Here is a 23,305-nt window from a genome sequence, read left to right on the forward strand (position 1 = left end):
CAGTACAGACAAGACATTGTCGTGGCAGCAAATTTAAGATGGAAGGGAAGACAGTGGAGCAGCTTAACAGCTTTAGGTATGTGGGAGGTGTGGTTGAGGAGAAGGAATGATTGAATGAGGCAGTCAGAGCTAGAATCAGAGAGACTGCAGCCAACTGACACAGTGTGCCAGTTGTAGTGTATGACAGAAGAATGTCAAGGAAACTGAAAAGTAAGGAGTACAAAAGAGTGCTGTGACCAGTACTACTGTATGGTACAGAAACTTGGGCAGTGAATGCAGAGGAGTTGAGGAAGCAGAGGTGATGTAGTCCAGGTGCCTGTGTGTGGTAGGATCTACACTGAGGCAGAAGAAGAAATGAGGACATCAGAGCAAAAGCCAGAGTAGCTGCACTTCCAGAGAAGGTAAAAGAGAACAGATTGTGATGGTTTAGGCACGTGCAGGAAAACAGAAGGTGATTTAATGATGAAGATATGGGAGAGACAGGAAGAAGGCAAGATGAGAGGAGGGTGTCCAGCAAATTGAGAAAATGCCAACAGAAAAGTGTTCTCAGTACATAACCTTGGGAATTCCACTGGTGACATGGAATGTGAGGATAGGATTCCATTTGTTCTTACCTGTAGTGTGAGCTTGTAGACAGTTATTGTCCAGAGTTGTTATGCCTTCATTTACCCTCAGATGCCTGACTTTTATATATCATTCTGTCGTAAGGTAATGTTGAATTCTTTAGCCAGATTAAGGTTTAGCTACATGTAGAAATAGACTTTCGTACAGGGTAGTGGTCACACTTTCAGCAAAATTTTGATGTGAAGTATGCAAAAGCTATCTTCATTAAGTTCTAGTGAGTTAAGTCTTGGAGAAGGTTTCCTTTGTCTTATGTTCTGTGATAATTGTTTCCATCTTCTTGCACAGTATGCATGTGAGGCTGATCAGTCTGTAATTATTGGAGACTGTGGAAGGGTCTCCAGTGTGATGTAAGACTGCAGTAACCTACTTCCAGGTACCAGTGACATAGCCAGTTTTTTATTAAGCATGTGTTTAAGGGGATGTACTATACTACTTTTGGTTGCACAAATTGGGGGGATTCACATTTTGTGGTCTGAAATTTGGTCTTAATAGCTATGCTAGTATGATAGCTAAATATCTGTCATGGCAGTGCCATTTTAAACTTGCACACTGGACTCCATTTTAATTTTCAGATGTGGTTGTAGAAGGCATTGCTGTATGCACATTTTAGTTTGGGATGTACATTAATTTTACACTCCCTAAAAAGGCACTGTGGAGAACTTATTCAGTTCTGTAACCTTTTTTGAGAGGAGGTATAGTCCATCCTTGAAACTGGAGAGGGGATTTAAGTCTCCATGTGATACCCAGACCCTCCAGAATGAACTATCTCTACTAAAAAATAGGATCAAACTAAATACTAAAAAGTGTGGTAGTATCACTTTTGGTAGACATCCCGTCCCTTCATCATACTGTATAGGCAGCTCTCCACTACAAAATAAAAATGTAGTGAGGGACCTAGTTACTTGGATTAATTGCTCTCTCTCTCTCTCACTGCCTGTTTTGACCAATATGTGACAACAGCTGTCAGGAATGTTTTGTTAATTCAACCCAGCTACTTGCCAAAGGAATAATACCTTCAAGGTCTAAAGAGGTAATCACTCCTTATACTCAGCATTCACTGAGCCACTTAGTAAGTACAGTTCCCCCTTTGGGATGTGTCTCCCTAAGTATATCAAACAATTGGAAAGACCCCAGAGGCTTCTAATCACAACATTCACAGGCCTAAAGTCTCTAAGCTACTAAGAAAGTCTTGAATTTCAATCTCTTTAGTTGGTATCTTATAGATGTTTGAGGAGAGATCTTTGTCTTGCTTACCACACCATTAGAACCTTCATTGTCATGGGCCTGTTGTGTCTCCACAAGTCCAGTTTCTCCATCAATACTAGAACCTGGGCCCTAAAGTTCACTAACAGATAAAGGATACATGATGGATAGACAAGTTTCTAAACCAGCACCTCCCAAACTTCTGGAGTAAACTTTCCCCTACATGTCAAGCATTGCAACTCACCATCTTCCTTTTATCGTAATCTAGATGATTGGATGGGTATCCACAAATTTACTCCCAAGAGTGACTGGTATGGGTCTCCTTCATAAATAAGATCCAGCCTGAGGGAGGGTACAGGTAAGGCATGAGTGGTGACATGGCCTTAGAATATCTATAAACCTATGAATCTGTTGCAAAACAGGTGTGGGTTGTATACATATCTTTCCAAGTGGAGAGGCACTGAATTCCCTATGACACCATGATCAGAGCCAGTAGCTGAAGCTAGTAATCTTGTCTGTATATGTAGGTGTCATCCTGGGTGAAGGAAGAAAGGATTTCACTGACTGTAATGGAATTCTCAGCCTGGATAAAGGCATTCAGAAGCCCAGGTTTAGCCATTTGCATCACTAGGAGAGAGAATCATCTACTTCCATTGATTCCAGTATCTACAATTGCAAAGGCAAAGTTATTTCCATAATGCTTGGTACGTATAATGGCCTTAGTGACTTCCTTGATCTTAGCTTCAGGGACACAGGACTCTGGCACTCTCCTTGTACAGTTCTGTAAGTTCAGAGTTATTGTATCTAATCGTAGAGTCACCACTTCTGAGTGTTTTTCATATATGTTCTACTTTAATTTTAAGGTTAGATCTAGGAGTTATTAACTTCTTTCCTTGTAACTGGTGCCTGATAACAGTGTGTATGTGGCATGGTATTTCTAGATATGTGTTCCAGCAAAACCAGAGGACTTGATGGATTGAACAACCTAATATCTTACTGTAACTTCTGCTGAAGGAAGAGGGGTACTCACTAACCATTTTGTGAGTGGAGAGCTTTGCCTCTAGATAAAGTGTCTGCATCTGTTACACTGCCATTGGCTGCAGCTAAGAGGAAATCGTCAGTTAGTATCAGATAGTTTAGGCACTGTTTAAGGAGTGCAAGTGCAAGGACATTGGGAATGGTGAGTTCCTGTGTCCCTTGTATTTTCTGATCTAGAAGAGGGATACATAGACTTATGATGCAGAGGTTAGGGTTGTATTCAAAAGCTATAGGGAAGTTTGTTATTCACCTTTAGGTGAGTACATGCAAACAAGGAGTACCCATTGAAAAATGTGAAATGAAAGCAGTAACTGTACAGAGCTGTAGCTTGCTAGCTAGCTCACTTATACTGTCTTTGTTGACAGTACAAGGAACTAGGCAAGAAATTTAAAAGTAAAATGGAATTAATGCTCTAGGTGTTGCAGTGTGCACTTAGAAGATGGGAAAATATGACAGGGAGGATAATTGAAAGGGCCTTCCCAGCATGATGTTTCTGTTCATTAGTATGATTAGATGAGGTAAAGGTGGAAAGTGCTTCTTGTTTTTAAACATCTATATTAAAATTATCACCTAAGACCTAGAGAAACATTCATTAATAGAAAAGAAAACAAATCATATTTCTATATTTTCCATTTACATACATTATGCATCTCGTATGTTACATTCTTTGACTTTCATCAGTCAGATATTACATAACTTGCTCAGTTCCTACCTACCCATCATCTCACTCCTCCTATTGAACATTATTCTGTATGCATTGTTTACCACAATTTTTAAGCCGTGGTGGTGCAGCGGTAGCGTTGTCACCTCACAACAAGAGGTTCTCCCGTTCGATTCTCGGGTGGAGCGCCTTCTGTGTGGAGTCTGCATGTCCTGCCCGCGGTCAAGTGTCATTCGAAAGACGTGTGTGAATGGGCGTGTCTTCATTGAAGGTTGGGCGTCGGGCTGGCACCTCGGCACCATAAAAGTCTGCTGCCAATCATTAGCGGACTGGAGTTCCGCTATGGTGATCCCTAACAGGGAAAAGCCGAAAGAAGAACATTGTTTGCCACAATTTCCATGTAGTTCTTTCCTGTTTTTTTTTTTTTTTTTTCATAATTTCCACGTAGTTCTATCTAATTTGCTCCTTCCCTTTCCTAAAGTGCTTTTATCTGTTACAGTATTCAATACTTTGGTAGATTTCCATTTTCTAGTAATTGCTTTTTTGTCAGCCAACATAATTCAACTTAACAAGGCCTTATTATGTTTTGGCAATTCACATCCTTGTCCCAGCTCAAAATAATTATTTCCTTATTTACAACCATTTGCCCACCCAATATTTCTGACAGAGCACTCTGTAGGGAATTTTTAAGTCTTATCTGCCAACTCATTATGCTCCCTAAACATGTTCTCCGTTCCCTCTTTCTTCCCCGTCACACCTCCAACCTTTGCTGTCTGCCTGAGGGAAAATGCTTTGGTATAAAAGTATGTATGCTAACACTTCCATGTAAAAATCCTAAATTGCGTGGACATTGTTGCATACTTTGGAGCCATGCATATGTCCTCCCATTTTTCCCTTGTAAATTGCTTCCGCAGTCTATCTTCCCAATCTTTTCTAACATCCTCTGATTGATTCTATAGTTATGCAGTGTTTTATATGCCCTACTAATTATCTCTTTTAACTGCAGCTTGCATTCTAGACTAAACTAAACTCTACCAGAGCAGTTCTTTCACTTATTATTCCCATGTCCCTTTCTCTCTGCCTATAGTCTATCAATCCCTGATAGGGAAGGCAGTCTCTAGCCTACAGTCCAAACATAGTTTTGGCCTCATCCCACTCTATTTCCTTTCCCTTTCTAGTTGTTTGCTCCCAAAACATTGGTTCCTTTGCCAGCTTTCTGTAGTAAACAACCTTCTCTTGCCTGCTTTCTGTACCTCTACTTGCTGTCATCACTATTAGCAAAATCTCCTTTCTCCATTCTTGTACTGGCTGAGTTATTAAAGTATTTTCTGTTACTTTATGAATGTAATACTCTGGTGGTGGTTGCTGTTCTTAGGGATCTGCTGCCAAAGTCTCCTTATTTCTTGACCCCCCCCCCCGCTTAATCATCATCCGTTTCCACTTTGAATTGTAACCTTCTGCTTGTATTGCACATATGCACCTTAACTGTTTAGCTGTAAAATCTCTCTTCAAGTCAGGTAGTCTTGAACCACTTTGTTTTGTTGGAAGGATCAACTTATCCCACTTAACTTTCCCCTCACAGATAAATTCCTTCAATTCCTTATTAGATGTCCACAACTTCTCTTCTGGTGGATAAAAATATGCCTGACCTATGTATAAACCTGACAGGACTAAATGATTTTCAGTGTTTGTATCTTGCTATCCATTTCCGTAAACAAAAGCTTCCAGTTTCTCAGTTTTATTATCCTTTGTTTAGTCTCTTCTGACATATCCTTAACTGCCATAACAGAAGCCTTTTTAATCCATATACCTAAATACTTGAATTTCTCCCCCAAGTATTCCTGACCCAATTTGTATGTGGGTATATAATTTATGCCTTTGGCCTTTGTTTTTTATCTTCATTAATTTTATATCATGAAAATATTTGAAATATTCCACAATGAAATGTGCTTTTCTGGGTTTATCAGGTACCGAATAATATCATCTAAAAATAAAGCCAACTCTTCTTGATTTTTGTGCCAGTTATGTCATTGCATTTCTGAGTCCCTTACTTTCTCTTCCAGTAGCCGTAAATATAAAGGAAATAAAGGGAAAAGAGGATTCCTCTGATCAAATAAATTATCAGAGAGGAACACTTCACATTAATTCTTGCCTCAAGATAGTTCATATATCCTCCTAATTAACCTGATTATTGTATCAGGTAATGCAAATGCTTCTATTGTCCTACTCATAAAATCCCAGCTTACTGTGTTGAATGCTTTCTCTGTATCAAGACCTGCCTACAGCAGCAGCAGTATTATCCAACATTTTAGACCATCATTGATCTATTAATATTGTCAAATGTTTGTCTCCCCTCCACAAGACCTCATTGACCCATATGTATCAATTTTGGAAACCCCTTTGCCATTCTTTTGGTTAATATAGATATAGACACTTAATATAATCATGGTTTAAAATTGAAATGGGTCTATATAATCTTGGTTTAAAATTTAAATGGGTCTGTAGAAAGCCACGTCGGATGGGTCTTAACCCATATTTTGGTTTTCTAGGTAATGCAGCCACCACACTTTCTTCCTAGATGTTGGTGCTTTTCCTTCATTTAAAATACTGTTAAACAGAATCTTCTAGATATTTATAATTTTCTTCACTCCTAACTTCCAAACTTTGATAGGAATATCATCTGTTCCTGGAGACTTTTCTGTAAATTGACTATACATCACCATTTTTCTCTTTTCCTCTCTTCCTATCTTGTTCGTTGTTGTTATTCGTCTACCTCCAGCCTTGGTATAATTAAGTCTTTCATAAGTATATTCATTTGTGTTCTTTCTTGATTTTCACATTTTTCTGCTTTATACAGATTTTAATAACATTTCTGAAATATCTCATACCTGTACAGGATATCTGGTTATTTTTCTTGCTATAGGCTCCCTAAGTTTGGCTAATACCCTTTCTACTTTCTGTTGTCCAAGTTGAGCTAAAAGTTTGTCTTCTCTGGAGTTATCAAAAATAGTTTGTCTTTATGAACTTTTGCACATTAAACAAATACTTCCTTATTTCTCTTTAGCAGTGTGCAGTTGTGCTTCTTGTTATTCTTTGAGATTCCCCTTATTCTGTAATGCTTTAACTTTTGTCAGCACCTCTAGATAATTCGTATTACTTAACGTGTATCTCTGTCTTTTATTTCAACCCTATTTTAAACACCGTTTTCATTATATCCCACTCGCTAGCTGTCACTTCTGAAGAAATTTCCATCTTCCCTAGTAACTCTCAGATAATTTCAACTACCATTCCTTAAATTCTTCTTTTTAACAAGTAGGTGGGGAAGCACCAGCGTCTCATTTTTATTTCATTACCTTGAATTTTTTATCTTGTTTTTTATTAATTCATGATCTGAAAAAGTTATTAGATGTTAATCAGCGCTTTCAGTTAAACGTATATGCTCCTATGAAACATGATTTCTGTCCAGTCTAGCCCAGTTATTCTACCTTGGTAAATAATTTGTAAATTCTGTCCAAGATCCTGCTACTGAATTCACATCCTGCATACCAAGTATCTTCTTAAATGCATTCAGAAATCTATCATTTTTGTTATATTTTCCTTTCTAGGCCCCTTGTTGCATCCTCAGTATTGCAAATCAAAGTTCCAGTCCCCAAGTAAAAGTAATGCTTCCACCTGAAAGCTGATTATTGATGATACTAAGCTCCACCATAATAGCAGTTTTTCTTAGAATATAAAATGCATACCATTGTAATCCTCCTCCCTTCCCGGTAGCTTCTTACCACCATAAACCTACCATTATTGTATTTTTTTCTTGTTGTATCACTATTGGAGCCCTCTAGCAAGCAGTATTATTACTTGCCCTTTCCCTTTTTCCCTTATATTTTGCTAAATTTCCATCCTGAAATTCTTTGTAAATTTCATATGATCATTTATTTCCAATTGTCTTTAGTGCAGGTTTGCCATTTGCACTGTTCATTTCTTACTATAATTCAGTACTATTTCCTTTTTGTCTATACTTGTAAGGCCATTAATGTTCCAAGATAATATGGATAGCATAGCCATTATAATAAAAAGCTGTTGTTCCCACCTATTGTACATGGCAGTTTTTTTGAATGTGTATTTCCAGCTTTACACACTAATATTTGGCAGGTCACATTTTTATACAGTTGTTTATTCTCATCTCCATTTGATCTTGTCAGATTTTTCAAGCTTTTTTGTTTTAATGAAAACTCTTGAACAAAAAAACTAAAGACAATTTCAGAACACCCCCATTCCTTGTTAACTTAAAAAAACACACAAAACTGTATATCTTTACATAAATGAAGTTTAATCCTCTAAATAGGAACAGCTGCACCCACAGGCATTACATAAGGTTACGCATGCTTAAGCGTATATTACTGCCCATGTCCCCACTTCCACTGATTGCAGTCTATTCTTTTCTTATCTCTATTCCCCTTCCCAGATGTGAAAAAACTGCTTGTATGTTTTAAGAAAACATTAACTTTTAGCTCTAAGGAAAAAGTGCACTGGCCATCTTTAAATAATATAAATTGTATACTGTTCTCTAGGCTGACTGCTATCCCTTATTCACTTCCCATAATTTCAAACTTTATTTTTCACTGAACTGCTTCCATTGCATCTTTAAATTTTTCATTTCTCTCGGCAAACAATATTCAGAACTCCCAAGATTAATTACTTGCACCTGCAGACAGCTGGTTTTCATGTAAAAGCAGTCAACAGTGAGAGAAAAAAGCAATCAACAACACAGCAGATGCTGTCAGAACAGAATATACAGCTGACTTCAGCTGCAGACTTCTTGACTCCCACTGAGAACATTTGCTAATGGAAAAAATATTTTTATAGGTACAACAAACGTATTTTTTTACTACTTTCATCATTTTTTCTTATTTTTCAAGTCTACTTGCTTACAGAAACATTGTGTATATAGCTTAAGCCAAGGGCATTATTCTAGATACCTATTCTTCTAAAAATTAAAAAAAAATAATTAATTCTACATATAATACAGTCAGTGAGCCTTTACCCCCACCTCCCACCCCAGCAGCCCAGAATCACAGCATATTAATTTATACTAGCTTTTGTCCAGTCTTTCTTCTCATACTACGCTGTAAAGCCAAGATTTCTTAACAAAAAAAAAAAAACTGTTTTATATCTTTCATGCATACAACAGACAGTGAAGACTCCACCTCCTTTTAAAATATCCTGACCACACACTATGCAAAACTGCTTTACTGTATGACATTGCTTATATCATAAAATGTTTTATACAAATAGAACAAAAATTGTTTTACTTATAGTTACTTTTTTCACTTTAGTTGTATATACGTTTTTAAGTCCACCCTTAAATTTAACAATGTCAAAAAGTCCAGTCTTTTTCAGTCACGTTTTCTTGCCAAGCCTTATTTCACAAGTTATTGGTACTTTATAGTCTCCCAATTTATTTAATAATTTCAGTGTTCAAAAGTCAAATATGGAGGGAGTGGGCTAGATGTACAAAACAACCATCTAGAAAAAACAGCCACAACAGCGAGTACCGAGGAAATGTTTAAAATATTAAGCACTTTCGTCCATCAGTCATTGCTGGGCTTCTTCAGAATACAGGCCTTCCTACACTGCAATGTGTTTGTATTATAGCCAACCAGTAAAAGCACTTAATTGTTACAATCAATGAAACATTTAAAGACATACATACAATAAATGCCACATTTCAAATATTGCATAAGATAAAGGTGTTATTTTTAAATAATTTAATGTAGTATTTATAAAACAATATCAACCTATAATCCTATTTTCTAATACAAATATATGTATTTTTATCAAAAATAAATTAAATACATAGTATTCCAAGTTAACCGTAAAAAATATATAAAGCTAACTGTAATGAAAACAATAAAAGAACTTACACAGTCAGAGAAACAATTATGTAACCAACACATTTTTGTCTATTAAACATTTAATGTTTATAGTTTCATTAAGCCCTGGAAATGTATTGGCTTGTATTTTGATCTGCCATAATGTTTCCTTTTTTTTCTAAAGAATTTTTGTAGTGTCCACCTCTGTAATCCAAAGGAATACTATCCAGTGCACTAAAATAAAACTTTTTAAAAGAGGAACATACTGCAGTATGCTTAAATAAAACATGTTTTCTTCTTTTCTTCTGATGGAGTACAAATGTTCTTTAACCTTTTTGTATAATTTACATGTAGTTATACCCACATAAAAAGCCTCTCAGTGAGGACAAATTGCAATATATACTAAGCCAAAGGAGTTGCATTTAAAATGTTTCCTCAAATCTATAGCCCTGAACAAATGTGATAAAATAATATTAGGTTCTTCCAAGACAAACCTAGATATGCTACAAAACCACACCTGTACATGCCCTTCTTTTTTGTTGGTAATTGTATGGGTCACTGTAGTATCCTGATGTTCCAGATATTACTTTAGGGAGTTGATAAGACTTCCAAGTTCTGCATTACCATTTAGTATTTTCCAGTTATCAGAAATCACATTCCTTAAACTGTTATTGTCAGTAGTTATTTGCAAAACAAAACAAAGTCATATTTAAAAGAAGTGCTTATCCTGTTCCTGCGTACATCTACCACTCACTTGGAACTAGGAGACAGCTACACCAATATGGCTTCTGGTAATTATGTGTTGACTGAAGAAGCGTATCATGGTGTTGCCAGAGGTTACATTGTATGCAGAACTTGGCAGCAGGTCCATGGCTTTGAGGTAGCCTGTTCCTGTTTCCTTTGCACTGACTTCCTTTCAAGCAGAGCTAGGTTATCTGGTGCCTTGAGTAGTTCCCTGATCAGGTGCACCCATCAGCAGTAATTTGTAGACAAAAAAAAAAAACCTTAAGCTGTTCTCCGCTGAGACTGTACCATACTGCTTCCTACAAATGTAAGAGATATCTTGCTACAGTTCAGTATCACACTTAGTGCTTCAGCACTTCAGCAATGACTGCAAATAGCACAATCAACTAATTTTTGACTGTTGATACTCTGATGCAGTTACAGTTAAAGTGCTTAAGTGCTTCATGTATGGTACCATACCATCAGCACCTCCCAATTGTGCTCCCTAAGGCTTTGTGCCCAGAACAGCCGTCCCCTTTACCCTGGCCTAGCTACAGCTCTGATTTCAAGTGTAGAATTACTTTTAAATTTTTTGTGACTGTGTTTGAGTGCATGTGACCAGAATCCCTCCTGTTTAAAAGAGTGTTCTGTGCCTTGCTGGCTTTTCCATCCATTCTGCTCAACTGTCTCATGACTGTAGTTGATACCTTTGTTTTGGTTTGAACCCTCTGGGCTCAGCTCATTTTTTTCCCAGTGTTTCTGATGTATTGCTTTAGGAGTTATCTGAAGAGGCACCCTTTTTATACAGCATTTTAGGACCCTTTCTAGTAATTGCATACTAATATGACCACCTGAGATTGCATTTTTGATTTTTTTTTATTACTGTTGTGGTGTAACATGCCTTATTTAAGAACCACAGCAACAAAGATTGATTTAAGAATGTAACTGAAAATGTGTGCAGCTTTGCTTTTAATCTCTTTACCTGCATTGGAGGTCTGCATAGTTACACTATAACTTCCAGTGAGCCTTTTAACAAAATTGGATTGAGCTAACACTATAAACAAATGTTCATACTTCTAGAACTGTAAGTGCTATGAAAAAAGTATGAACAAGAAACTGTTCAACACAACCTTGGCTTTATATTGGTAGTGTTTACTAGATTCTAATTCTTAAAATGGATTTGTAAGTCACAATAAGCCCTTTAAGTAATGTTTTTTAATATGTTACACACTTTATTTATTAATTACATTTGATAACCAGGTAAGTGGGGTGGTCCTCAGACCCTTTTCAGCCACTTGGGGCCTATTGGGCATCAGTTCTAGTAAAAGTGCAAAACAGAATAGTGGAATGAATAGCAAGATATTCAGGAAGTTTTCAACATGATAAACAAATGCCTGTTAAAACAAGTTACAATTGCCAATTAAAACAAATTACAAAACATGAACAGATAAGTAGATGCATATACTGTCATTATCACTTTTGTTCATCCTGAAGTAGGCTTACATGAGGCAAAGCAGCTTTGTGTATGACTTTTAGTTGTTGAGATATTTACAGATTATATGAAAATTATATTAATATGCATAACTAGGGAATCTGCAACAATTAGTAAGTCTTTCCAGCAGTACTAGATAGAGGTCACGTATCAGTGCAGTTGTATTGCTCATCATGTAAGTATTGAGGAAATTCTTACAGTAACACCTGAAGGCTCTGTCAGTCACATTGAGCAGGTTATGCTGATGAAGAGGAGAACGATGTTTCTTGCTCAGTCACCATTTGCTGCTGTATTTCTGGGATTGGTAGGTTTATTCTACTGGTAAATTTCCACCAGATTTATGTCATTTGTATCTTAGAGAAAGACTCCCACCATCAGTCACCTTCTTTTGTTATTGCAGTATCATGATTTATTTTCAGGATTATCAGTGTAATGTTGAGTAAAGCACTGCCATTAGGAGGGTGCAGACCAGTTTTATTATGCAGTTTTACTATAGAGACATATTGCAAACTGTGAAAACCAAATTGAAAAGTAAACGTGTTTAGTTTAAGATGAGTTCATCAAACCACTGCACACAAAGTTGAAACACTGAGTTATGAGTTATTAATTAAATTTTTTTTCTTGACATTGGGAACAGAGAGCTGTATAATAATACAAGAAGGGCTGCTGAAAATATGTTTTCAGTGCTAACTGTAAACGGCATTTTCTTATAAATGCAACACTCAGACAGGGCCACTGTCTTCCTTTCTGTGGACTTGCCATTTTATTCCTTTGTACAGAGTAATGCCCATGGAAGTTGCACTAATAGTTAATGGCCATAGAAGGTGTGCTTTTTGTGTTGGTACTGACGTACTTCAGCATCATACACTTTGATTTAGACGGATGTGAATACCATGTCTAGGAAGGACAGTCAAAACAAACTGCTGGTGTTCTCTGTGCAGAGTTAATGATGCTATAAATGCTTTCAGTTTACCACGTCTTGTACATGCTTTTTGTTTTTCATAAGGTGATTTGTTTTATGCAGTTTCTGTGTTTCTCATGTGTAACATGCCTGACTTTCTCTCCTTTTGTTGGACTTTAACAGATTGCCAAGTTGCGACAGCAGCTGCAGCGCAGCAAGCACAGCAGCAGGCATCACCGAGACAAAGACCGCCAGTCTCCTTTCCATGGCAACCATGCAGCTATTAACCAATCACAGGTAAGGGTTGTACTGTATTTTATGTGATTGCTACTGTTAGTGATCCAAAGTGCTTTTGAGTTATGGGATTTAAAACATTTGAGATGTATTCAGTCAGTAGATCAACATACACAAAGTATATCCTGTTATGTAATTTAATATTCAAATTTTGTTGTCAGCCAGAAGCTCTGCATTTGCATCAAGCTGTTGGCTAGAGCAGTTTTATGATCCCTGACTGAGTAAGGATTTTTCAGGATCCTTCTCAGGATTCTTTAATTAGAAAAATGCTCAAAAGACATTTTCATTTAAATAGCAAACACAGTCAAAAGCTCACAGATCTACATAAGAAGGAGAGGAAAGAGAATGGGCAGTGAGCCAAGTCCACGATAGGTGAACAGTGCAATGCGTGTTGCTGTTAATGAACAGAAGTTAAGGACTGACATGCACTTACAAAGTTTTTTGTCTTTAACTTGGGAATGTAAGCCATCCATGCCCAAGACACAAGTACTTTTTGGAACATTACCTGGTAAAAAATAAATCAAATAGTTTGCCAGCCTGTAGGACAGAGAAAACAAATGGTTTGGTTTATTAAGCTGTAAATAAGTTAACTGAAGTACACACAGTCAGGATGTGGAATAATATATTCTTCATTAAGACTTTCAAATAGTTCACCGTTTACTGGAGCATAAACCTATTTCTGTACAGCTTAATTGTCTGCATTTTTATAGAAGTGTTTCTATATCTGCTGAAAGATCGTGTGGATAGCTTGGCACTGAAGTGCTTTATAATTCAGGAAAGAGTTCAGGTACTTCATATGTCTGCAAGGAAAATCATCCAGCTATCACTAGCATAATTTACTTCCCTCATTTTATCCTGCTGGAATCTGCAGTAGTGCAGTCATTGAATAGCAAATGATTTTGCTTCATTTAGTTTATGATTATTAAAATTGTTTTGCAGTTTTAATTGCAATGTTATGTTTTTAACCTGGTTTGCGAGTAGTCATTGGGCCTTCTTTACCTGCTGCAGGTTTTACTCATTGGGCAGTGTTTTTTTGTTAGGCTTTTTGACATGGATTGTCATCCTAGGTTGTAGTTGTCCAGAATAATAGCAACACAGAATGATTACCAAGCTCAGTGTTGGCAGCTGTGTTTTTAAGTCAAACTAAGCGGGGTGTTGGGGGGACTGTCATTTAATTGCTTCATTTTGTTGCAGAAGCACGTTTGTATGATGCTCCAGTGAACCTTTATTGTCAATTTGCAAACGTAACTAATAGTAATCATGTATGTAGCAGGTGCCACAGTAAAATAACAATCAAGTACATTTGCCAACATGTAAGCATTTTGGTAGTTTTTAAGTATAGTGAAGTCAAGCATTGTAAGTTAATCTGGAGAGGGCTTGAAGATGCTGTTTCTTGAAGCTTATGTCATTTTTTCTTCAAAAATGTGGATCTGTAGATGCATACAGGGTATATATTGTTGTAGACTCAGGCTCATCTTGTATGCTTTCTGATTAGTATTAATGTTGCAGTTTTTGTTCTGTGTACTTTTGTGACCTATTTTCTAGTGACTATCAGGCCTTTGTCTCTGCCCACCCAAGTAGATTGTTCATTCCTTCAGGAGGTGACAGCTTTGCAGTTCATTTGTTCCTCCTATGAGCGAGTGTCAGATGATGTGTTACTGTCATCATATGCAGAGAATTAATAGGGTTCATAGGTTAGTACTTGTCTGTCTCCGTTTGTGGGCCATTTTAAACCTAGCCAAATTTTCCATCCCAGATGTAAGAATCAAACTCCGTACCTCGTATCTGTGAGGTAAACAGCGTAACCATTATGTCAACCCCAAGAAGAGATGTTAACTTGGCCCCACCAGTTCACTTTGTGCATGTCTATACCATTCCAAGGGATAACATGCAGTGGGCTTACATGATGGTGTGTCTCCTACTACCATACGAGATATCCCCTCTGTGGCCCTGTCTCCTTGAAGGTATGTGCCTCTAGGAGTCTCTGACTTCTGCTGGAGGTTATACCACAGAGTCTGTGCAAGAGATGTGTCTGACATCCATCTTAGAGAGATGAGCAAGGAATCACTTCATCTCTTTTTCTGGCCAGCTTCTCCATTATGTGTGCCTCTAAATGAGCGAAGCACATCTGGTTTGTAGGTAGGGTTTTTATCCCTGTTATGCCACTGGAGCTGGGTGTTCATTTTTCATATGCCACATCTATCCTATACTCATTGGCTATTAATAGTCTTTGCTGTTTTAGCCCTGTCATCTGAACCAAAGTCTGTTTTTTCCTGTTCTTTTTTTCTCACTGAAGAAATAGATGTGCTACTTTTTATTGTTCTCTGTTATTCAACTGAGACTGTCTTTGGTTTCATGATTGGGCTCATTCTGTCCATCAGTTATAGTCCAGCACTTCTCTTGGAAGATGCTGCAGTTGGGGCATGCTTGCTTTGAATGCATGCTGTGATGATTCAAGTCAGTTAAGTAAAATTTTTGTCTCAGTTTGAATATCTGACAAGTGTCCTTGTTCCCATATTCATTGCTTAGCTACAGATCCATAAAGTATATGAACAACTCAAAAATCCCTACCAGTAGTAGAGCCATGAAGTGTCCTGTAGCCACAAAATTACTAGCCAGAATCTTAATCTGCTCTCTCTTTACTGTTTGAGAGAGGAATACAGAGAAATGTGGAACCTCGACAGCTGTTCAAGCCTGCCACCTGCAACTGTGAGAGGGAGGATCTCTTGCCCTGTCTCACTTATCAGTGGGTGACTATGTTTAAAAGTTCCATGCATGGAGAATTCATTGTTGCATCCCACACACAATCCTTTTTTCAGCAGGACCACTATCAGAAGTGCCAATGCTTACAGGATGTGCTGGTGTCTAACCTTCATTGTAGGTAAATCAGTTGGCAAACCTGTCCTTTTAGCGGCAGTTACTGAGCTTAGCCAATGCTAGCGCTGTGTTTGAGTGGCAGTAATGGAAAACAGGAGGTACTTCCCCAGCTCTCACTTGGTGAGGGGGAGGGACAAATTCTGAGATGTAAGCAATGATTATCCCCCAGTTAATAAACCATGGACTGAGTCTGACTGGCTTGACCGTATGAGCCAGTTGCTAGAGTCACATGAACACTAATATTCAGGACCCCTCTTCCCCACGTTGTCCTCAGGAAACCCAGTAGGGTCTGTTGGCTAAAGCTGTGGGGAGGAGCCACTGAGCTAACCTACACAAGTCCTCACAACTCAAGATATAAATATTATGCAAATGTTTAAGGTTTGTTTGATGTACGAGTCTTGAATACAGAATCCCACACTTGGGGAGTGTTGGCTAATGGCAGCTCAGGGACTGGCACAAGTCTGACTTTTCACTTGTGGTGCCTTCAGCAGGTGCACTTTCATGTGTTGGTTCCCTTTTTTCCAGCACTCAGAATGTGGCCATCGCATGATCACCTTTGCGTCTCTTGATTGGGAGGCGCAGTGGCACTACAAGATTCACTAGGTCGCCAACAACTCATTTTGCCATAAATGTAGAAGCCAGTAACCTTGTGAAGAAGCCTATTTCTGCTGCTTATGTCCATAATCTCATCCTTTTGGTCACTGCATAATGTTTGTGACCATTGTTAAGACGTGCTAATAAAATTGAGAGCTTCCTCTTAGGACTCAACTGCTTGGGCCATGACCTTGTAGCAGTAGATGTGATTGTGTGCCCATGTCATCTTTAGAGATGTTTTGTAAGGAGCTGTCTGCTCCTAGTTGGATTACAAGAGGTAAGAACAGCTCATAAAAGTCCTAACTGAACAAGATTAAGGTATTCAGTTTTTCAGAAAAGCAGTTTTACTTTCTAAACGGTTTTCGTTTGTGTCTGCAAGGCATGCAAATTCAGTGACTTTGCTTAAATTGCTTACATTTCATACAAATAAGTTTAATTTGAAGTTTATTTTAGTCAATACTGATTCTGTTGAACAAATCACCGACTGTGAGCTTAGATAGAAGGGCACTTTTAAACCACCTGTGCCTTCTTTTCAGCCTTTGAGAAGTTTTACATCAAAATTTTTGACAGTGACTGTATAAAACATCAGAACAGAAAAAGTTTAATTTAGTACCTGGTGAGAGAGTTTAAGGTCAGTAGAATTGTGAGAATTATGAAGACCGATAAAGGGGGAAGGGTAAGATATTCTGGACACCATTGCATTTATACTAATAAAATGAAGACATTGTAATGTCTCAAGCTTGTGTAAAGGGGTCTGAATCTTACCACTGACAACCAATGTCCTGTATGGACAAGGCTGGCACAGATGTTGTGTTTGAATCCCACCATTGCCAACCAGTATACTAACCCAGGTATGTAGGAGACTGGGCTACATTCTTTGGATCCACTTATATGTACAGCTAGGTCTGGTGGCTACCAGAGGGTTGGTGTCTCTAGCCATACCTGAGGTATCCAACATGTTAAATTTTAAAGAAAAGTGTGCACAAATCTTTTTCCCCTATCTCATTACTGCTGACTTTGAGCCACTAAGTGAATTTCGGTTGCCTGGGCAGTATTCAGTGCTTTATCCTGCTACACCACCAGCTCAGTGAAAAGTGCACACAAATTTGATTCAGTAACCAGCTTACCAAATGCAGTCTTGACCTAAGAGCATAAAGGGAAAACATGTTATCCTTTGTATGAGCTTCATACATTCACACTCAAGAGTAGGACTACGCAGTGACTGCTTACAGAGCAGAATCTTTTGGCATAGTATCCCAGACATCTTTATTGCTACTGTTTGTGTGAACCACATGGTTTTCCAGTACTTCCCTTTCAAACAAGTTATTTTATCTTACACACACACGTCTAAGGGAAGGCTGTCTGAACTCTCCAATTCCCCACAGGTTTCATTCTGGCAAGATGGTACTGCCACCACCCGAGATATAGAAGCACCAGTTACCTGCCATTCTTGACTTAGCCAGATATAAATATAAACCATAAAAAAACTCTCTGGTAGTATGCCAAAGTGATTTGGTTAAGTACAGGCAGTTACCACAGCTTGCCAGTCTACAGTGTTAAATAATTCTCTTTTCATATAATAAATAGCAGTGGTCTTATAAGTAAACAAATGAAACTTAAATGGTAATGATATCAACACAGTGCTGATGCACATTAAATATGAAGAGATCAATGTAGTGCACAAGGAAGAATATCAGTCAATTATTCACACAGGAAAATTTAAAGACCAGTCTAACTGAGCTAGAAAAATACCCTAGCTATCGCCAACTGACATGATACTGAAACCTTAGTATTCCAAGTTCCTAAAATGTGCAAGACTGAGTTGTAGATTTCACAGCAATGCACATAAACTACCACAATCATCCAAGGAAGATTAGCTGACTTTGCACTGGTTTAATTTTTTGATCTTTGTTTCTATTCCCACAGAAAACAGGATTTTCTACCTTCAGACCCCACATGCAGTGTACCAGTTCCTCATTTGAATACAAATGACTGCTTTCTCAGCTCTAGTTGGCTAACCCACTTTGAAGACTATTTTAACTACATATGACGTTGCAACTCCAAACCCTTTTGTGACCGACTTACAATTAGGCCCTTCCTGACAAACTGCAGAATGCTACACTTTACATTTCATTTACAATTTTCTTGCATTTCTTTACCTTCTGTCTCCCTTTTTTCCCCTCACAGAGAAATTCCAGGAGGTTGCAGATATTTTTATGCCACAGGAAGCACACACATTGCAGAGATTTGTTGTCCTTTTTATTCTTCCTCAGCACATGGGTTCAGATCTGATCCATAGATCAGACTTGGCCACATTCAGATCCAACTGTGGAGCTCCTCGCTCTACCCATAATGCATTAATCCATCGCCAATACCTCAGATTTTGTTTGCTGCCATAGTACTCATACACATGTTCCTGTCTCTATCGAGAAGTTAGTGATTTATCATGAGTTATTTCCATATTGTTCTCTGAAAGTTTCTTCTAAGTTATTCCCTTTTGACTTTTCTATCCTACCTCTTAGCTTTCGCCAGTGTTAGGCTTCATACTGTCTTTGTATAGTAGTTTCTCTCATACCTTAGTTTGTGTTCTTTTGTCTATATTACCCTTTAAACGTGACATTTCTCTTGGTAATTCTTCCCTTTTCTTTCCTTCTACAAAAAAAACAAACAAAAAAAACTACAGTGTCTGCTCCACCTTTAACCCAAGAGCATTGGCTGACCGGTGTAACAAATTGATCTTAAAAGGTCTACTACCTGCTACTACGACTTCATCTTCTGAGGCTCAACGCCCCTCCAAAGTTACTAAATCTGCTCCATCAGAGCACAGAAAACATTCCCCGCCGAAGTCCCCTAGGACTTCGGCAAGCCACATGTTAAGACTCAAAAAATCTTGGATTCGACATTGTTGGATCCAAAGATCCATTCTTCAGACCCAGTTCTGATCCAAAATCCTCGGATCCAGTAATTGTATCAGCTAGTCCAGTGGCACCTACGTCAGATCACAGACCCTTTGATCTGAAGCCTGGCACCTCTCATGGAAGTTGCACACCAGAATTGGTTGATAAAACCAATTTCTCCTACTCTGCATTCTCCATTCTTACAAACCCTAAAGAAACATCTTAGCCACAATTAACTACATCTTTCAGGTCTTCCTGAAGTTTGTCAGAAGAGGATGTGGCTAGGATGACAAGAAAATTTCTCAGAGCTCTGATCCAGATGGAGGTCATACTGGCTTTATCCCCTATTGGAACCAGAGAGTTCCAATGATGTCTCATACTGTCCTCTCTCCTTCTCCAATTTGTCCCACTGTTTCAGAGTCTCAGGATCCAAAAACATTGAGAGGCCCAGTGTAAGAGCCAAAGAAGATCTCTTCTTCAAGTGCAACAGCATCCCTGACTAGTTCCGCTCCAGTACCTTCTGTTCAGTATGGGTCCTAGAGCCAAAGTGTCAGCATCGAGTCAGTGGGGGCGGGATCAACTCTGTCGGATCCATCCTTGCCCATCGGGGCTTCGGCCCTGGACAGTATGGGTCTGGTTCCATCCTTGAGGCATGAATCCGAGGGGAGGTGTGATCTGCCTGTGCTGGGAGCTTAGGTTCTTGCGCAGTTAGTTGCATCTCAGGGTCCATCTGCCTTTGCGATCATGGAAAGGGCTTTTTCTCCCTCTAGATAACAACCTTCTCATTCCTTGGATCCGGTCCCCATTTCCTCATCAATATCTAGCTCTGAGTCTATCTGACCTACTCCACAGAGACAGCCAGTTCCAAATAATTTTTAACCAGTTTTCCTTTAGAGGAACACCCTGTCTTCTGATACCGCCCCTGAACATCCCACAGAGGAGATCCATCAGAAGGGAACATACATGAGGAGGCACATAGATTCCCCTTTGGAATCCCTAACCGAGGATACTGATTTTGATGGAGAACAGTCCCCCAGATCACTACCAGATAATATCTTCTTTGAAGACATATTAGAAAGTCTCAGACAAAAAGGTGGTTGGTCCCCCAAAAATCCCTATCCAGAGGAATCAGTATTTTTTGAAGCTTTTGGTTCTGGCCCGTCTCCGTCTTGGGTCACCCCCCCCTGCTGGATGATCTCATCGATTTAGTTTCCCGACATGCATTGAAGGAGCTGCATACCATCGAGCCCATCCCAAAGAGACCTTATAAATTTTTAGCCCTCCCAAAGTTAGATCCCACTGGAGCAAAGGAGTCTTAGTAGATGCCGTGGTGGTGGTGGCAGCAGCCACTAAGAAAGAGCTAGCAGGGCAGAGCCCTTCTGTCCACTCACCAAACATGGAGTCTAGAGAGCTGGACGTATTTGAAAAGCGAGTCCTTGCCTTGGCGACCTTTGCTCTGAGGTCTCTTAATTACCTGGCACATTTCACGAAGCTACAGAGCGATCTGACCAAGGAGCTTTAAAATACTCTCTCAAGGTCCATGTCCACAGTGGATTTTAAAAGAATGTTCTCTCACCTGGCCACTCTGTTGTCTCTTTCTTACACTTCAGTGAGGGTGATCTCTCACACAGCTGAAGGCACCTCACAAGCTGCCAGTTCAGGCATTGCCCTAAGGAGACATGCTTGAATGCAGCTATAGCTATGCGACTTTGCAGAGCCTTTTAAGACATCCTTCATCAATGCCCACTTCGATGGTACATCTTTAATTGGTCCATTAGTAAAAGAGATGCTTACCCGCAGTGAACGAGAGGGGAAGACTCTGTCTGCCATGGGAATCAAGTTTTCTATCCCTCAGCGAACCTTTTCCAGGAATCAGAGAGGTGGTAAGAAAATGTGGTTCCGAAATTCTCAAGGACATTTCCAAGATTCGCACGGGGACAACAATTCCAGAGGCAGAGGAGGAAGTTCCAATGGGATATATTGCCCTAGAGGCAGAGAAGGCCTGCAAAACCCGGGTTTTTGTGTTTCTTTTCTCGACAGACCCTTTCAGCACTCCTGAAGTGCTGCCCGATACTCCAACTCAGCAGGCAGTGAGGGGATGATTATCCTTGCACCCTCACGCCCAGGGGTGTAGCTAGGATTTTCAAATTTGTACTCACAGCTCTCAAACTGCTACCCCCCTCCCCAGCCAAGCTACAGCCATTCTCGTAATTCACGGTTCGCTCTTTTAGTGTTGATGAAGAGGCATTCGCTGTAATGCCTCTTCAGTAATATAATATAGATTCAATCAAACTCTGTTCCTTGACTTGAAAATGAACCTGAAAGTCAGTTCTTTGAAAAATGCAGCAAGGTAGTTGGGGTAGAGGATTCATGCTTTTCTTTTCTGTAACTAAGGTACAGGTTTTGAGCTTGAGTAAATTACTAACTACCTGCTACCCCTAACTAGGGTGTTTCATTCACACACACACCCCTACCTACCTCTTAGGGCAAGAAATATGGACAAAGCCTAAAATAATCAGGGACAGATATTAAATAATGCTCTTGTGAACTTAGAAAGTTGCTAGAGTAACAGGATTTGTGCTAGTATGAGAAAGTTGCTAGAATAACAGGATTTGTGCTAGTATGAGAAAGTTGCTAAAATAACAGGATTTGTGCTAGTATGAATTTTTCTCAAGGACATGAAGTCTGAAACTCAAATGTCTGTCATTATTTAGCAACTTCAACCTTCAATGATTTTCTAGAAAATCACAAAATTTTTGAGGAACAGACAAAAAATATGGGGCAAAAATCTGGAAATTCTGCAAAATATTGACAGTTGAGAGGTATGCTACCTACCTACCACACACACACACACACACACACACACACCTCTCAACCTCTTAGAGCAACAAACCCATAAATAAAAATGAGGCAAAGGCCCAAAAATAAGGACATTTTTTTTAAATATTGCTCTTATAAACTTAAAAAGATAATAGAATAGTAGTAGGTCTTGCATTAGTACGGATTTTCTGAAAGGTATGAAATCTGAAACTCAAATGTCTGCCATTATTTTCTAACTTCAGTCTTTAATGATTTGCCAGAAAAATGCAGTTTTATGAAAAACGGACCAAAAATGTGATGCAAAAATATAAAATTGCCACACAATACAGCTGGGAACCTGTCAAAGAAGGGACACCATTTTAATATGAGCACTGTTAACTTGAGCAGCTGACAAAATTAGAGAATCTACATGCATTTCTAAAATAAGAGTAATGTATAACTCTGATCATTACAGTTATTTATAATTGTAAACCCTCCACGTTTTCTTCCAAAATTGCTATTTTGCAGAGAGATTATTAGGGGGAGAGCAACATTTTGAGCCAAAATTGGGGACAGTTGAGAGGTTTGGATATTCCTAATTCTATAAAGCGATTTATTTGCACATACCTCTCAACCTCTTAATGCAGGAAATCTGGACAAGGCCAAATATATTGGGGGAACATACAAACAGTACTAAAAATTGATCTTGTATAAACATACGACAGTTGATAGAATAACAGGTCTTGCTTTAGCATGCATTTTTCTGAAGATTGTGACGTCTGAAACTTAACGTCGGTCATTATTTAGTGACTTCATTCCTAAATGATTTGCCAGAAAAGTTTTATTTTGCATTTTACAGCACGAACACCAATAAATATCTGCTAAACAAAGCAATGTAGTCTAAAAATGAAACTAGACTTGTTAGAGAGTGTTTTAAATTTATTGGTTTGAACATTTTTCCAGTAAACAATGAAACAAAATGCATGCACCAATAATGACAAAACAGCCCAATTCATAACATTTCCATCATAAAAGTCTACTCAAACTTCTACAGTCCACCAGTATCAGTAAATATGCACAATCTCTGAACTAGTAAAAGCCATCTACGTAATTCCACATTAAAGAAATCTGTAACTAATGAAGAGGCTGCTGCTAGCAAACAACTTTATATTTCATGGTTTCATCTACAAATAAAGTGCCTGTTGCCCTTGAGGAATAAATTGCCTATGTTGCATTAAAAACAATGTAATATTGCAATAGGGAATGGACGGCAAACTGATAACAGGTTCATAGTTACTACTAGATATCTTCGCCAAAACGGACTACAGCGTC

The 23,305-nt window shown here is 38.6% G+C and overlaps 1 protein-coding gene across 2 annotated transcripts in view; it reads left to right on the plus strand.

Annotated features, from left to right (window-relative positions):
- Positions 1-23,305, plus strand: part of FAM117B (family with sequence similarity 117 member B) — a 1,541,712-nt gene that overhangs the window by 860,701 nt on the left and 657,706 nt on the right. For both annotated transcript variants that reach the window (XM_044075095.1, XM_044075096.1), the window contains exon 4: positions 12,696-12,809. In XM_044075095.1, coding sequence (XP_043931030.1) covers positions 12,696-12,809 — 114 coding nt within the window. The remainder of the gene's footprint in view (positions 1-12,695; positions 12,810-23,305) is intronic.

Source organism: Protopterus annectens, chromosome 6.part0, assembly GCF_019279795.1.
Source record: "Protopterus annectens isolate FY-2018-M chromosome 6.part0, PAN1.0, whole genome shotgun sequence".
Classification (NCBI taxonomy): Eukaryota; Metazoa; Chordata; order Ceratodontiformes; family Protopteridae; genus Protopterus; species Protopterus annectens.